The sequence below is a fragment of the Thunnus albacares genome, chromosome 11, assembly GCF_914725855.1.
Source record: "Thunnus albacares chromosome 11, fThuAlb1.1, whole genome shotgun sequence".
NCBI lineage: Eukaryota > Metazoa > Chordata > Actinopteri > Scombriformes > Scombridae > Thunnus > Thunnus albacares.
Genome location: NC_058116.1, coordinates 9,407,995 through 9,424,911, shown reverse-complemented (window position 1 = coordinate 9,424,911; position 16,917 = coordinate 9,407,995). Strand labels below are relative to the sequence as shown.

Genomic DNA, 16,917 nt, shown 5'->3' with positions numbered 1-16,917 from the left:
AGCTAGTTCAGGCCAGCCTGCTGCTCTTTCTCTCCCTCTCTCATTTTCTTTCCCTCTCACTCTCTCTTCCTGTCCTGTCTGTTTAAGGAGAGAAAGACTGGGAAATTCCTTCAAGCTACTTTACTTCAGGTTTCTGTGGGATTTAAACATGCACACTGAGGTTTTGGTACAGTCCATGTTAGTGCCGTTGTTTCTGATTCTGCTCTCTTCCGTGGAGGACACTTTGTTACAATCGGTGAGGTGAGTTTCCACATAGCTTTGTTTTTTCTTGTTTATTTTGGGGTGAGCCTAGAGAGTAAAAAGGAAGAGGGAGGTGCAGAGTTTTGCTGACAAAGACAGCATTTGGAGAGTGCAATGTGAGAAAGTTTAGGAGTGCCTATACATGTAGTTTGCACTTGAAGTTTTTTGTGCAGTTTCTTTATGCTACTTTACTTGCCTGTCATAATGCTGCGTGCCAAGTCATAAAATCCTAGAAGTCTGCTGCTCAGTTTATTATTTAAAGTTGCAGAGCACTCTTTTTAAAACTGAAGGGCATTGATTTATTTCCATTTGGACACCTCATAAATTACCACTATTCCCTATCGATACAATGTTATAACAGCTTTCGAGGTCATAGGAAGGAAGCTTGAGTAACATTTTGGCTGGAGGGGAGGATTATGTTTTTCAAAAGTGTTTACTGAGCAATCATTTGTAGCCATGAACAATATTGAAATAAAGAAGGAAATCCCCAAACCTCACATGTGTCAACGCAACATTTATGCAAAATTGCAATTAGTAACCTCTTGTATTATATACTTGTTTTTTGCTTTATTATAAAATCATGAATATTGACTTTTGCCGCTAATGCTGCAGAACATAAATTACACTTTTTGTTGAAATTGGCTTAAATATGAAGGAGAAAGATTCATTTCTGGTTTCCTTGGCCTTTTACTGTACAGTGGATCCCCAGCCAGCAGAATGTTGCCATATGATTCAAGCTTAACACAGCTGCAGAGGAGGTGTTTACTCCAAGCAGGTGCACCATGACAGTGTATGACATACTGTACTGTACAGTAGTATTTATTGGACAGCAGTGGCAAACCCACACATACTCAAACACAGTAAGCATCAGCGCCTGAGAATCCAGGTGATTACAGTGTTTTCCTCTGTTTTCCCTATACATATCCAAATAATTTCCACCTTTTTTGTTGCCAGTTATATCATCACAACAAACTGACAGTGAGAAAAATGGTAGGTGTGAAACACTCAATAATGAAGGTTATGCATTGTAACCTCATTTCTAAGAACACAGGCAAAGTCCTCCAGTAGGTTCTGTTGGATTGGCCAATGTACTTACAATATTTGACCCACTCGATATCCACAACATCAGCAAGTCAGGTTGGACCCATCTATCTTTACTCTACACTACAATAGGGTTACAATACATAACCTTTATTTATCTACACACTGGCTTTGCCCTCTAATGGGCCCTACAGCTGAAGGGACAAAACAAGCCCCAAGGAGCAGCACCAGGCTGTGCAATGACAGAGACATTTTCCCTTACACAGCCATTACAAAAAAGGCTCTAAAACAGTGAACACATATTTTTTATTTAACAAAATATTGTTGAAGTAACTGAACATGTTACTCAACTAAGCCACCCTCAGAACAGGAACTGAAAATAAGGCTAATTACATGCTTTTAAAGATTAAAAAAAAAATGGATAAAACAGTGGATAGGAACAATATGTATCCTTGCTTCTCTGATACTTCATGTAATTTCTAATAGTACCAGTGTATAGCATAATACTATATTACAGTACCAGTTTCAACTTTAGTCAAAGATTTTCTCAATTTGCATTTTAAGCATATCACAGGCTGTTTAGTCAGATTCAGTTGTGTGAAAATTGTTTGCAATGTCTTCCCATGATGATTTTTGGATTAGGGACACTGACCAGTTTTTTTTTCTTATGCAGTCACAGAATCATACATTTTGGTGTTCAGATGGCTATTACTGTATCTGAAGTCTTTGTGTTATGTTCCAATGAAGTGTTTTTCATAATTCATCAAGCAGAACTAAGCAGTTTTTTACTGAAGTTGCTAGACAGCATTAGTTGGACTTTGTCAGCTTTTAGGTCTTTACGGTCAGCCCTAATAATAGGTTGCTTACTGATGATACTGACACATTGTGCCTGCTATTCTATAATTTTATTCCATTCTGCTGGCAGATAGGATTGTTGTTTGATTGTTGTTGTTGATGTAAGCATGTAGCTAGGCTAACAGGCTAATATCTTTTCTGTATTCTATAATTTTTCCCACAATACAATACATTACAATACAATAAGGCTTGTTACTCAATAGTAACATTTTTGTTTGGAGGCACTAGGTTTACTAGAAGGGAGTACATATGCAGTGCATGGTTAAGTCCAATAATTAAAATCTTTCATATTTTGATATTGATTTCAATCAATTTTCACTCATCCACTGATGTTGATAATGTTGACGATGCCTCCACCTACATAAGGTGTAGGTATTTCCAGTATAGCTGTCCAGTATTTTCAATGCCATCAACATTTTTGTTGGATACTGATTCCATTCAGCCCTCTTCAGTGTGGCATCAACGACAAGAGCCAACAAATGATGGATTGGATACCACCGTTTTTATCTCCTTGAATGAGCAAACAACTCTTTTGAACCAATAGGGAGGACAAATCACTCATTTACATTGCTAAGGGCAATGCCACTGAGTCTTCTCAATGAGTTCAAATGGTTTCTTTGATAGAGCCGTGAGACATACAGTATAAGAAGGACTTACTGGGGGACTGATAGGAACACAGTTGGACTCTATTGCCTCACCCACTGCAGATAAGGATTTTGAGACTAAATATTATTTGTGAAACGTCAGTGCTAGAGAAAATGCTAGTATGCTCAGATCTTGTTTAGGATGTTGTGGTGCACCCATTACTTGTCCATGTTTAACTGGCCAATTTTTTGAAACAAGTGGCCAAAGAAGACAGCCTATCAGTTGTCTCATCAGACATAGTTACACACCCATTAAAATAGAGTTGAAATTGCCACCAAAATGTAAATTTGTTTTCTGACTCCATCAGCATCAGCAGTTAATCAGGCCCTCAGCAATTAATATGCCCTATTTTCTTAGCTTAACTTCCCGTTAGACGAGGCTCCCAGTACCAAAAGCAGAAGAGATTCCAGGCTTGTAATGTGGAAGAATTGATACTGCCATACTCCCTGATTCTGGGTTATCAAGCACTGATGCAGAGGTGGTAGAAGAAGTATTCAGATCCTTTACTTAGATGAAAGCACCAATACAGCAATTTAAAAATACTCGATTACAAGTAAAAGCCTACTTAAGTAAAAGCACATAAGTATTAGCAACAAAATGTATTTTGCTAAATTGCACTAAATTGCAGTAAAAGTAGTGGTTTGGTCCCTGACTGATATATTATTATATATGACATCATTATTATGTTACTGCTGTAGCTGCTGGAGGTGGAGCTAGTTTCAACTACTTTATATACAGTTAGCTAGTTTAGTCCAGTGGTTCCCAACCAAGGGGTCAGGCCCCTCCAAAGGGTCACCAGATAAATCTGAGGGGTCGTGAGATGATTAATGGGAGAGGAAAGAAGAAAAAACAAAGTTCTGATACACAAATCTGTTTTTGGTTTTTGGAATTTTTCTCTAATCTTTGATTTTTGGTGAAATGTTGGATCATTTGAAAGTTTTTTGAAATTAAACCATGTGAGAAGTTTAGAGGGTAAAATCAATATTTGGTGGAGCTGTTAACAACTCATAGACATCTGAAATGTGACCACAACTACACACTACTCTTTGTAAGATGTCAAAAGCCATAAAGGTTTGAAACCACTGGTTTTATCTTTAACCATGTATTGTGTTTCAAATCCTCATCTAAAAAATAACTAGTAACTAAAGCTGTCAAATAAATGTAGTGGAGTAGAAAGTACAATATTTCCCTCTGAAATGTAGTGGAGTGGAACTATAAAGTTGCACAAAATGGAAATACTCAAGTAAAGTACAAATACCTCAAAATTAAGTACAGTACTTGAATAAATGTATTTCACTTTCCACACCTGCACTGATTTTGGTTAAATTGATCTGGGGCAGTAAGTGAGATAGTGAAGCTTGAGATGGGAGGATCCCCACCTTCATTGTGCATTGTCCTTGCCATCTTCTGGATTGCATTACTCTCATCATGATGAAGTCCCAGCCTTGCTCAGGCTCAATCAAGGGAAGTACCCTGCAGATCAAACAACCCTGACTGCAGCATTCCAAGCTCATAGCAGATGTAACATTCCTGATGGGCATCAGGTGAGGCTGGAGCAAGAGGGGCAGCACAAAATAGTGGAGGGCAGAGACAAGGTCTCATGCTTGACCACAGAAGGTTGGCTTGTCATGAGAAAGAACCATCATTCTGATTAGCAAGTTGTTAAAATTCAGTGCGCTGCTCTGCAGACAAGTGTGATTAAGCCTAAAAAGACAATCAGTGGGTGAAGCCTGTGTGAAATGGAATTTGTATAACCTCCCCATGACACATGGCACACATACACACACTCTTTATTTAATTTAATGGGAGTGACCAGAACACTTGATCTGTTGGTTGTTTGAAATGTGTCTACTGTTCTCAAACCGGACAGCTGCCCCTTATGAAGAGAGGGCAGGAATAGAAAAAGAATGTCAGACATCATCCAAATGAAACAAATCTCACTGAGAAACCCCATGGAGTAAAAACAAAGCTCAGCAACAGCAGCTGGACTGTACTCAATGAAAGGTGATGGTGATTGTCTGCTATTTGATTTCTTCACACTCTGTTTTTGTAATTCCAAGACATTTTGTTTTTTCTTAGTATAAACCAAAACAGTCTAGCCATGCTCTGAGAAGTTTTTCCCACTATTCTCCATATTGAACTTTTTTCCTTCATGTGCAATGCCAACAAATAGAAAAAGAAGTTTAAATTAATTATCCTTCTGATGCCCAAACCTGTATGTGAATGATATTTCTGCACTCATACTAAAAATACTATAAATACCAAACACCCTGAACAGGTTCTTTTTGATGTATGAAGGGAGACATTCCTGGCACATCTGAGCTTATTTTCTTTGAAAAGGCACAGCGTATTTGACCCTTAGTACATTCCAAAGCTGCATTACAACTCACTCTTTTTTCTTTTTACCAGCCAGGTGGGTGGTGTGTGTAAACTATCCACAGAGTCATCCCTGCGCCGCTGCCGGACACTTGATGGCAAGATCTGCAGTGGGAGGGGCAAGTGTGACTGCGGCATCTGCATCTGCCAGGCCCCAGATCCAGGGAAATTCTATGGGCCAAGCTGCGAGTGCCACGACTGGGTCTGTGCCACACACAATGGGAAAATTTGTAACGGTGCGTAGAATGATAGAATGACATATACAACAAAATCAGATCGTTTGGTGTTACAATGAGGAATCAAACATGTTATAACACTGCTGTCTGTTCTTTTATTTGTGTATTGTCCTCTAAAAGTTTGGCTGTCCACGTTTGTGTCTATCACATGACTTTGGGGTTATGCAGCACATGGCTCCACATATTTTAAACAACTTGGGTATGGTTGTTAGTGATGGGTCAGTAAGTGAAGCAGCAGATCTCCTCAGAGAAGCTTGGCAAATAGACTCTCCAGCTGAGGTCTAGGGTCTGTTTCAGCCAGGTGCTGGAAAAGAAAACAGAGAACTTAATGGTGCCATCCAGAAACCTAGATTTTCTTTTAATGCTTTCAATATAACATTCATTTTTTTATGATTTCATCTGGGCAACCATGTATTTCACAGACCTGGAGTGGATTTAGAGTATTTTGGTTTCATCTTTTTTTTTTCTTTTTTTTATTGCCCATTGAGAGGGGTGCAGTGCTTTGTCTTTGAGAGCTCATATCACCATGGCAGTACTTCAAAGAATTTCCTTGGTAGTAGACAGCTGGTTGCTTCACACATGCATTAGCTTTTGTTAGGAGGCTTTGAACTTAGCTTGTTGCCTGGAATTTTACAACACTTGAGAGCGCATCCACACTCAAGAACAAGTTGCCTTATGAAATATTCTCCACTCTGTACATTCATTTTTCAAAATGAACTCTGTTGCTAATTTATTAGGTTTTTTGTTATAGTAATAGTAATAAGTAATAGTAATAATAATAGCAAACTAAAAGTGTAATACAACAGCCCTGCCCTGCATTAAATCCTACCTCCTTGAAGGTTTTTAGATGACGATTTAACTTTATAGTGATGCTATTTTTGTTGAAGCTGCTATAATCAATATTTTTATATTAACAATCAATCAAATTACTAATGTGAAAGCTCATAGTGACAAACCTACAAGAATAATCATTAAATTCTGCATCAAATTCTTCTTTAGCTCATTGCTTTGATTTTACAGCCTGCAACTGCAGTGTTTTGGTTCACTCTCACTGCTCTCATCAGTGTCACTCTAGGCTGCAGCAGACAGCTGTTTTTAGCAGGACAAGTTTTGATAAACCCATTGTACGCTACCTACCCAGCACCAAACAGCAGGCAGACTAATTTAGTGACTGGCTGGTGAACATAGTGGAGCAGATATTTCTACAATTATAAAATACTTTGAATCTCTCTCCACCATTTTCAAAACAGAGCTAAAAGAAGATTGAATATTGCACTTACATTTATCAGTTGACCAGAAACAACTCCAAATAAATACTAAAGTTGTAACATGTCTGCTTGATGTGTAAATAAGTGACTGTTTGCACATTTGCAATAACAACTTTATAAGGTAATAATATATCAATGTTGTGTTGACAGCCTGTTATTATTTAGTCTAACTTCTTTGGTATACATGGGGCGAACCAACCCAAAGAAACACTTCTCAGTACAACGTGATACAATTTAACAGCACTACAGAACCATAAAGCTGAATCAACACCTCCCTGAAACAGTTTCAACAAAAGCTGGATATTCTCTCACTCTCACAAAGGTAGAATTATACAGGGCTGCACTGCATTAGTTTTAGCTAGATGCACCTGGTAAACAAAAATTTTGTAGAGCATAAACACACGTAAAAGAGGACTGGTTGCAACCAGTTACCAAGACTTGTAAGACATACTTTGCCTGTATGTTGATGTATAAGAGAAAATAATCCTCATCTTTTTGTTTGGTGTGCTCTGTGATCATTGGGCTCTGAGTGTCAGGGTTTAATGGAGATATGTGTGCATTGAGAACAGGTTTAATGGAGATATGCGTGCATGTGTGTGTGTGTGTGTGTGTGTGTGTGTGTGTGTGTGTGTGTGTGTGTGTGTGTGTGTGTGTGCACGTGATGGGCAGAGTGATTTATTTGGGCAGACAAGTTGGCTGCTGTGAGGAGCTCATTATGGTTCAGCAGTCTGGAGCGAGAAGGCCCTGCTTCAGCCTGATAATGGAGTTTCACTCACTGGTACACAGACTGCAAATGGAACCTAGATGCATCAGAGGAGGGATGGGTTTTCACACCCAGACACACACTCTACACATGTACACACACACACGTATGATCAGGCTCATTCTCATAGTGTAGTACTCATGTGCACACACAAATATGCACAACCAGCCACATACTGACACAACCACATGCATATAGGTCCAGCAATTATATTCAAAGCATATTGAAAAGAATAAACCTCCCCTCCCCCATTGCTCAATGGCCCATGCAGTGTGCATGGTCTGCTGTCTAAGATCGGCAGCCAATTTTTCTCCCCACGGCTCCCTTATCTCTGCCTCTCACAACTGCCCACTGATAAGATCCAATCGATTTTCTCCTTAAGGATAAACTGTGTGTTTTTCCTTTCCAAAAAAATTTGATTTTCTGGCATTGAGATGTTCTTTTACCTTGGATGGCATTCATTCATTCATCAGGCAAACACACTAATTCGCATCTTTTCAAACACACCAACAAGTTAAGATAAAGAAACTGGGGATGATAGATTTAAAAAAAAATTATGTCTGGTAGCAACATTTTTAAAATCTATGTTGAAATGTTGTTGTCAGTGTTGTTGTCTATTGTACTGTTGAAGGAGGACCAGGTGAAATAGTTTTAAGTTCTTTTTTTTGTTGTTGCTTAAACTGTGTAGGGCTGCATAGTCAATTGTACTTCTAAGACAGAGCAAGAATGCCTTCAGTTTGAAATGAGTTATTGGTCTTTTTTGTTAGGCTTGCATGGTCTTTCCTTTTATTGTGTGGGTTTCAAAAGATATGCATGTCAGTTGAAGTAGAAGCTCTAAATTTATGTACTTGTGTGCTTGTCTATGTATACAGTATATAGAGTACCCCCGTGTGTTCTTGCCCTATCAAAGCTGGGCTGGAGGTATTATGGAAACATATGGCATTAATTCATGCACTGAAATATCACTGTTGTCTTTAGGTATGATTAGGAGAGTATACATATTTTATTCTGAGCAAAACAGCATATTATGTTGATATTATCTATTACACTATTTTCCCTGGAATAACAGCTGCAGGCATAATCCTCTTCTAAACATTTTTTTGGTGCATTTTTGTGATCCTGTAGATATATCTCAATTTATACAGTTACCAATACCACTTATAGTATACAATATTCAGGCTATGTTAAGGAACATTAAGGATATCATTAACCTTTCTGATGAGAATTTAGCCTGGTAAAGTACAGTATACTTCTGAAACCAGCAGCTGCTCCTCCCACATCATTAATGTATCGCATGCATGGTGAAACTACTGCAAGGTGGTGCTATGAATGGACTGGTTGGCAGATTGGCAAAAAACATTCTGAACATTTATACATTGTTCATTTCTTTATACTATGGCCAGTGCCATAGCACACTACTTCAGACAAATTTCTAGTACCACTGTGCATTATTTGTTCCATATGTTCCATGATAAGACTGAAAATAACATCCATGCTATCACAATCTAATAGAACTTATTTGTAACAGACCTAAAGTGTTGATTTTGTGAGATTTACTCAAAACACTGGTGCTCATTCATGTTTTTTACTCTGGCACATCCCATATTGCAGCAGAACAATGCGATGATGACCTGGACTAACATCTGTTCACCAACTGCCCTCTGTTTGTGTTTATTTGTTCCTGCTCTGTCTCCGCTACCCCATTTAAAAACATGAGCTACAGTGTATGAGAAAAATCTCTGTTAACTTATGAAGTTGAAGTTTGAAGTTGAAGTTTCCAAGTATTCAACAATATTTTTCAATGTTTACAGCTATTCTATATTTATGTGATTTCTGCAATAACTCCCTCGTTTTCAAAGATAAGGCTCAACGTGGCAATGTTTCCGTTTTGCCTTTCACAGCCTTTCCTCTTTTTTTTCCTTCATGAGCCACGTGAAATCTCTTTCTGACTCTCTTTCTCTTTCTCTATGTCTGTGCTGAACTGAGAAAAGTGTTTTCCTCTGGTGTGCATTCAGACAGACTCTGCGATTTATGGTCTTTTTCCATTGTTAGAAACACAGAGGGTGGCCCAGGGTGCTGCAGGCTAGCATTGTCTCAAATGAAAAAAAACACTGTATAATCAACTTGTTAGTAATTACTGTTACAATGTAGTCTAATGCTACAATACAGTCTAATGCCACAATATTGAGTAGCATTAGACTATTATATCAAGACTAAACCCCTTAGTGAGTAATCATTCTCTTTATTGGACTAGAATGATTTATTTTTTTTTAATTTGTCTTCATCACAGATTCTTGATATAACAACACCTTAATAACACATAAAATGTTTCATCAAGCAGGGGTCAACAGTTCTTTCAGCATCTGTGGTAACAGCTACCACCTCCCTAGCCACTGATGTGGACTGAGTCAGAAAGCCAAGTACGTCTGCAATCCAGAACAATCTGTAACTTTATGATTCTGGCAGACTTTATCATATGCGTGTCGTTCTCACCCTATCTCAAAGGAGCAGTTGAAATGGGGAGGTGCAAGCATGAAAGCGAAAACTCTTTTCCCCCTGATGGATGGTTGGGGTTCTGTCAGAACACATTTTAGCCTCACTACCACTCTCTCTCTCCCCCTCTCTCTCTCTCTCAGGCAATGGGTTTTCAGACCCTCTGTTCTTTTGCTGGCTTATCCCCCAGCCTCTGTGCCCCCTGCCAGAGCCAGAGACTATCCCACTCAAGGGGATGTTATGTCAGCAGCACATACAGTAAGAAGTCAATTGGCCAGTGCTGTTCCAAATCAAACTTCTCCAGATGCACTTTCTGTCAGTATTACATAAGCTTTGCAGTAGCTTCCAATATACACACATTATAGACAGATAATATAAACTAATCATGAGAGAACAACTCTCTAATGGTGATGACTTCCCAAAGTGGCTAATAGATTTTATACATAATTTCTGTTGATTTCCCAAAGAGAGAGAGAAAAAAACAACAGAAAATAGGGACACACAGTGGAATGAAGTCTCTGAGCCATTACAGTCCATTAAATTGCTCAATTTATTTTTGTTCTAGTACATATTTTGATGCTCTTAGATATTCTGAGCTCTGCTGGACTATGTGGCTGTGTGGTGAGTCACCTAATGATTCCAGTGTGGGCTGCAAGGAGAAAAAGCCACTTAGGTCTGTCCAAGTCTACTAGTAAAAGGCAATTTTGATTGGGACTCATTAGAGCTCCCGAGACTTCATGCTGCAGGAATAAGTGCTTGTACAATGCTATGGTCATGCCTCCAGTAGGTTTTAAAAATGTTTTAGTGGTATTGCAAAGATATGATGAAGTTACAAAAGTTGAGAATTGAATGCCTACAGTACAGAGAATTATAAAAACTGGAAGGATGAAAACAGGAGTACCTCGTTCTGAAGGCTGTGCACACAGCGAATGAGTTATTACCTGAGACAGGTGTCTCCTAGATCTTTTCCACAGAACATGACGTGCTGTCGTTTCACGCTCCACAACCCACAGGGAGAGGAAAGCAAGGAGGAATAATTACTCACTGAAATGAGTATCATGTTTTGGTGAACATGATCTAAACAAAGTAAGTGGGGAAATGTCATTTGGTGAGAAAAAATCAACTGCAAGAAATTAAGAAGAAATTAGCACAGAGACAATATGAGCTTTTAGATTTGCAATATGTAATGTATAGTTTTGCTCAAAATTGAAACTAAATTGATTTCTCAGAATGGCACTGACATTGCCTCGAATATAGAATTACTTTTGGTAAATGTAGTTAACCAAACAGTTGCTTAAGATTGCTGAATTATTATTGTGATCCATAAAAACGTATCACCTTGTTTATCTCCCTCTCAGTATTTATATTTTCTTTGCAGAGGCAAGTTAAATTCTAAACCTGAAATTAGTTTGCTGTATGAGTCACCATCCTTTCCTTAACAGCAGTTAATCATGGTAACGCTACATCACCTGTTATTACAGGCACTGATGCTGGCACAGATGCACCATCTCTCCGGCCCCTTATTGGTTGTATCTGGGCATTGTTCGGGACCGGATTGGCTGGGTGTGTGTGTGTCCGACAGATGCGCGTGGGAAGAACTCTGACACCCCCAAGCCACAGAGAATTACTGCCCAGGAAAGATAAACTGTCGACAAGACAGGCACCTTCCCACACACTTAAACTTTCGCCTTGCAGACAAAGAGGGGCCATTTTATATGTCAGAATGATTGTCAAGCAGAGATTAATGGGGGCTAGTGGGTGACAGTGACTTTGTAATATTCTGCTGAATTAAATTGGAGAGAGTTTAATTCAGTTCTGTTTTACAGCTATTGTGTGGTAGTTCCCATCTGGAAGATTAAATGATAAATCCAAAAAGGAGTATCCACACCTTTAAAATTATTTAGATTGTGCCTGTGCCTATCTTGTGTCTATTGACAAATGTCCACAGTTGTGTGGTCTACAGTAGATATATTTATGTGGTCTTAATGATTCAAAAACCAAGTAACTGGGACAAAAACTTTGGTTGTAATGGACATGTTTTTGCACATCAACATGCGATATGAACAGTTTGACAGCCTCAGTACCCAAAGAGGCAGAGTAATTCTGGATTAGAAAACAAATCTAGTGTAGACAGCAAGTAAGAGAATACAGTGCACCCATGGCTTTACGGGATTATTTCCAGCCTATATAGTGACATAGCAATAATATAGAATTTGGAACTTTGTGTTATTTTTTGAAATAACTTTATATTTGTTCAGTAGTGCAGTTCCTACTGTCACAGTGGGATTCATAATGATAACTGCATTGTGTAGAAAGCCAGCAAGAGAGCAGACTACTTTTTGACAGTTTGTGTAACAATTATTTAAAAGTTTGAGCTTTGTGTTTCGTATTGTTTAGATCAGTTTATTCCCATAATTGTATGGTCTCTGTAGCACATTCTTCAAAGTGCACTTCCCATGTTCTTCTTTTCCTTGAACCTGTTCCCAAGTGTCCCCTGAGACCTATCGATAATGAGGATAGACAGGGGACTTGCCTGTTGTTAATGACTGATGGATAGCCCTTGAAAAGGACACCACATTTACATGATGAACGAGTCAGGAGAATGATTGAATGTGACATACAAGGCCCCTTGTTGCTAAATGCAATGGACGCAACATTTATAATAACTTGTCAGCAGCCTTCATTTGCATCATGTGATTCCTTCTGTTTTTCATATTGCTCACTACGGCCTGCAGAATGATGAGAAATAGTGTAGCCGAACTGCCTGTGAAGGGCCTCTGAACACTGAACAAGGTAACGCTCAGACTGAGTGATTGATGAGGAAGCTAGTATATCATCTTGAAATTTTGTAACATGGTTGTACTGCAAATAGACTTCAGGGAAACATGATACTGCCTGCTTGCTTACCATGTGTACATGTATGCATCTCAAAGGAAATGTATGGTGTCTCATTATGACATTCATTAAAACAGAATCACTTGGGAGCACATTGGTAGTAGTGCAAAGCCACGATATCCGTTTAACACTCATGTATTGTGGTGTTCACAGAGCGATTTGAATGAGTATGATTTTCAACAGTGATAAACAGCATGTGGTGTGTTGTGTTTCCCTATCAGACCGCGGCTACTGTGACTGTGGGATGTGCGAGTGTGATGAAGGCTGGTTCGGAGATGCCTGCCAGTTCCAGGAGGAGTGTAACCTACCCAACAAGAAAAGCAAAGAGCTCTGCAAAAACCCGCAGGGGGTGGTCTGCTCCAACAGAGGTACTGCAACTACACACGCACACACACACACACACACAATGAGTCTGAGTTGCACAAAAAACACTTGAGCGTTAAGATAAACCTACATCAAAAAAACAACCTGCATCCATGTCTGCATTGCATTTTTACAAACACATATGTACAAAATATACAGTACATATAACAGTCATATAACATTCATATTTTGATACCATTTTCTGAAGCTTTTATTTTTTTTGTCATAGTTAATGGTTGTACAGTATTCACAATAAATCATGTCTTAATGCTTAAGTAACCGTAATAATCCATTAATAAAGAAATTCTAGATTAACAGGTTTTTACCACTCTCTTCAGTTCTTCACTTTTCCCATTTAAAACTGAAGGCTTGATGAATCATTGTATATAACTACATTATAAAATCAAAAACTTCCTTACTCATTTTCTGATAAACCATCAAGTCAAGTTTGAATGTTCAAATGTTTGGAGTTTGTCCTCCTTAATGGCTTATTACTGGCCTATAAGTCATTTAAAAAATCAATTAATTAAAATTGATAAACCCAGTAGTTACAATTTATAAACCCCTGATGAAGCATGCCCCCTTGGAAAGTAAGAAATATTAACTTCAGTAAGGGCAGATACTTGTACTAACAGACCAAAGCTTTTTTGATGCTCACAGTCCCAGTTTATGGCTGTGGACACATGATTAAGCACTGGCACACCGGAGATGCACACTGTGAGGTGACGTCTGGACTGAGGTTGTTTTCCACACACTGACAGCCCATCACCCACCTGGGCTTAACCTCACCACTGGCCCATGATGCCTCATGCTAAATGATGGATAAATGTATATTTGTGTGTGTGTGTGTGTGTGTGTGTGTGTGTGTGTGTGTGTCTGAAAGCATGTACTATACAGTATGTGGCCTGTTGAGTGTAAATGAATGCAAATTTATTCACAGCATGTAGTTGTCTAGCCTTCTGTCCCTATAGTGCATCATTTAGAAAGTTCCAGCACACACCTACTCACACACAAAAACACCTCTACAACCTTCACTAGTCAGACACCAATCTGTGACACATGATGCACAGACAGTGCCTCCAGTGCACATCTGCAAACCAGCTGGGTTCTTTCACCTAAAGTGCATTGCATCAAAACATACACACATGCACAAACAACAACATACTATGTACACAGACACACAAATATAATGTATATGTAAATAAGCTTAAACTGTGACTAAAGCTGTTATCTTTAATAGGCACTTGCCACTGTGGCAGCTGCATGTGTGACAATAAGGACAACAGGGGCCTGGTGACGGGACGTTTTTGTGAGTGTGACGACAGCGAGTGTCTTGATGAGGACACTGGAGAGGTGTGTGGAGGTATGCCTTCCAGACCCTGTCTCAGCCCCTCACTCTTCCCCCAAAACAGAACACACATCATAGTTTAATATGGGTTATTCAAAGACTGTTCATCCTTTTCACTCTCTCTTGACCTATTCCTTGTGCCATGTGTTAGCTGCTGTATGGCACCAACTGGAGTAATCATCTGTTTGAATGACTATATTAAGGGAATACTGTCAGAATTTGTTCATTTGCTGTCTTACTGAGAGTTAGAGAACACCATTGACCTTTGCTGAAACTCTCCTCTGAACTTGTCCAGTCATTACACAGCACTGAGTTAGCATGATATAGTGCAAGTAGCTGTCAATTATATTTTGCAGAGTTCTTATTTTCGAACAAGTTAGCTGGAGGCATTAAGAAGTCAGCCAGAGAAGGAGTTTCACTAACTTCTATTGATAAGCTAGCTTGCTACAGCTGATAAAATCTGTTAATTTCAGCTGCTGAAATTTGAGGCTTGTTTTAGTCAAATTATTTCTGAAATAAAGCAACCTTTTTTTTCAAAAATTATCACAAATGTAGAGTTTCTACATACAGTTTCTGCATACAGAGGTGAAACAGCAGGGAGCTTAGCAAACAGTCAATTCATCAGCAGCTGGCTGGACCACCTATAACACTCAATGAAAACCGGTTGCACCATACAATCTAGTTCTTATGCAAAGATTAGTTGTTACTTAAATAGTGACACCTACTAACTGGTCAGGTGTAACTGTTGTGTAAGCTAGCTGAAAGAACCAACTACAAACTAACGTTAGCTAGCTAGTATACAACCTCATTGGATTTTAGAGTACAAGAGGTAATATCGAATATAGTCAACATATCTGACATGACACTTTACATTAAATTTCACTGAAAAGAAAAAACAAAAACAAACATAATATACCTCAAATTACAACAATGATGGCAGTTAGGCTAGCATAATCATATAGGCTAATCCCCTCTCACTGTAAACTGCATGAAAGCTAGCCTACTATTTATAAACACACATATTTATCCAGGTATGATACGTACATTCACAAAGGATTGGCGGTTAAGTTTATTATATCTTTTTTGCCCCTAAAACTTATTTTTGGAGGTTATATTACAGCTTGTGACAGGTTGGTGCTAGATTGGATATGCTGGAGGGGCAATTTGTGAAACTCTTGAGAGATTTGTACACTAACCTAAACCTCCTAACCCTAAGGTTCAGAGGCAAGTGTTCATCTCTCTGGCCCATCAAATCTAGCATTTACCCTTGTGACGCTACAGTGATTTCCTGTTTGCATAGTTGGTTGCTTCTTATTGGATGGCACTACAGGTGTTTCCTAGTAACCAACTTACTAAAGTGTTTACTAGATGAGACATTTCGTATGTTTTAATTGTGCAACCTGATTTAGTAAATCACTAGTTTGAGAGTTAACTTAGTAATTAACTTAAGAAGAACTTTACTCACAAACTTCATGATGGATTTCCTATTAGCAGGTGTGACGTCCTAGCCAACTCTGTTAGATGTTGCCTAGCTTAGCACAAAGACTGTAGCGGGAAAAAAAAGTTTCAAGTGAACTAGCCACTGACTGGACGTGACCGGACTTTTTTTCAGTTATGAAAATGGTGAAGCCAGAAATTTAACAGGACAAGACGGGATCCTGAGATACTACCACTGCAGCTGGATACCCAGCTCTTGTTCAAGAATTAGCTCTGATGCATAAGTTAATGTCTTTGTAAGCCACAGTGTGTCATTTTGTAGTTTTGCATGTGTTAAACACATACATAGTTTGGGCAACTGTGTAGTACCTAGTGGTGTCAAGCTGGTTGTTTTCTCTGCTTCCATGCTCTGTTCTTGGCTAAACACACTCCCACCTCTATATTGGAGGTACAAAAATGAAATTCATATCTTCTAATCTAACTGGTAAGACAGCAAACAATCAAATTTCCTGAACAGTGTCAGTTTGTTGTTGGTTCAAGTTCACCATGTGTCCATTAAGGTTAATTGGACGATAATTGTAGGTCGACCTGTCATGCCATTTGATGATGTTACTCATCCCTGCACACCCCACAGGTTTTTTCCAATGTCTGCTTGTCAATGTTAATTAGCCATTTATCATTTTATTTTGAAAAACAAGATATGGAGTTTAGGCCTTTGTGGGAAATACATCGGTTGTCTTCATTTGTTTTGCAATTCTCAAATAATGACAATTAAATAAAGTTAAAATGTTTTTTTTAATTTACATAATATGGAATTTTGATTTAAGAAAATATGAGTTTGAAAAATATTTTTTCTGATAAGGGTTAACAAATATATAACAATGTCAACATTTGCATCAAATATACACTAATCTCTTAGAGTACTAAAACCTTGACATTTAAATGGCTAAGAGGATG

General features: G+C 38.6%; 1 protein-coding gene and 1 long non-coding RNA gene across 4 annotated transcripts in view; one reads left to right on the top strand and one right to left on the bottom strand.

The window, feature by feature from the left end:
- The window catches only part of itgbl1 (integrin, beta-like 1), a 46,625-nt gene continuing 29,708 nt past the window's right edge, over positions 1–16,917 (top strand). The window contains exons 1-4 of one of the 3 annotated variants that reach the window (XM_044365414.1): positions 1–240; positions 5,191–5,393; positions 13,034–13,180; positions 14,416–14,538. In XM_044365414.1, the coding sequence (XP_044221349.1) occupies positions 149–240; positions 5,191–5,393; positions 13,034–13,180; positions 14,416–14,538 (565 nt within the window). In that variant the 5' untranslated portion in view covers positions 1–148. Of the gene's footprint in view, positions 241–5,190; positions 5,394–12,178; positions 12,263–12,633; positions 12,711–13,033; positions 13,181–14,415; positions 14,539–16,917 lie in introns of those variants that run through there. The other 2 variants (XM_044365415.1, XM_044365417.1) reach the window with 2 other exon arrangements.
- LOC122991947 lies at positions 5,449–16,204 on the bottom strand. Its single transcript, XR_006405952.1, has 4 exons — positions 15,989–16,204; positions 13,121–13,189; positions 10,859–10,902; positions 5,449–5,697 (listed from the first exon to the last, which is right to left on the bottom strand). It is a non-coding gene; the product is annotated as an uncharacterized LOC122991947 (long non-coding RNA).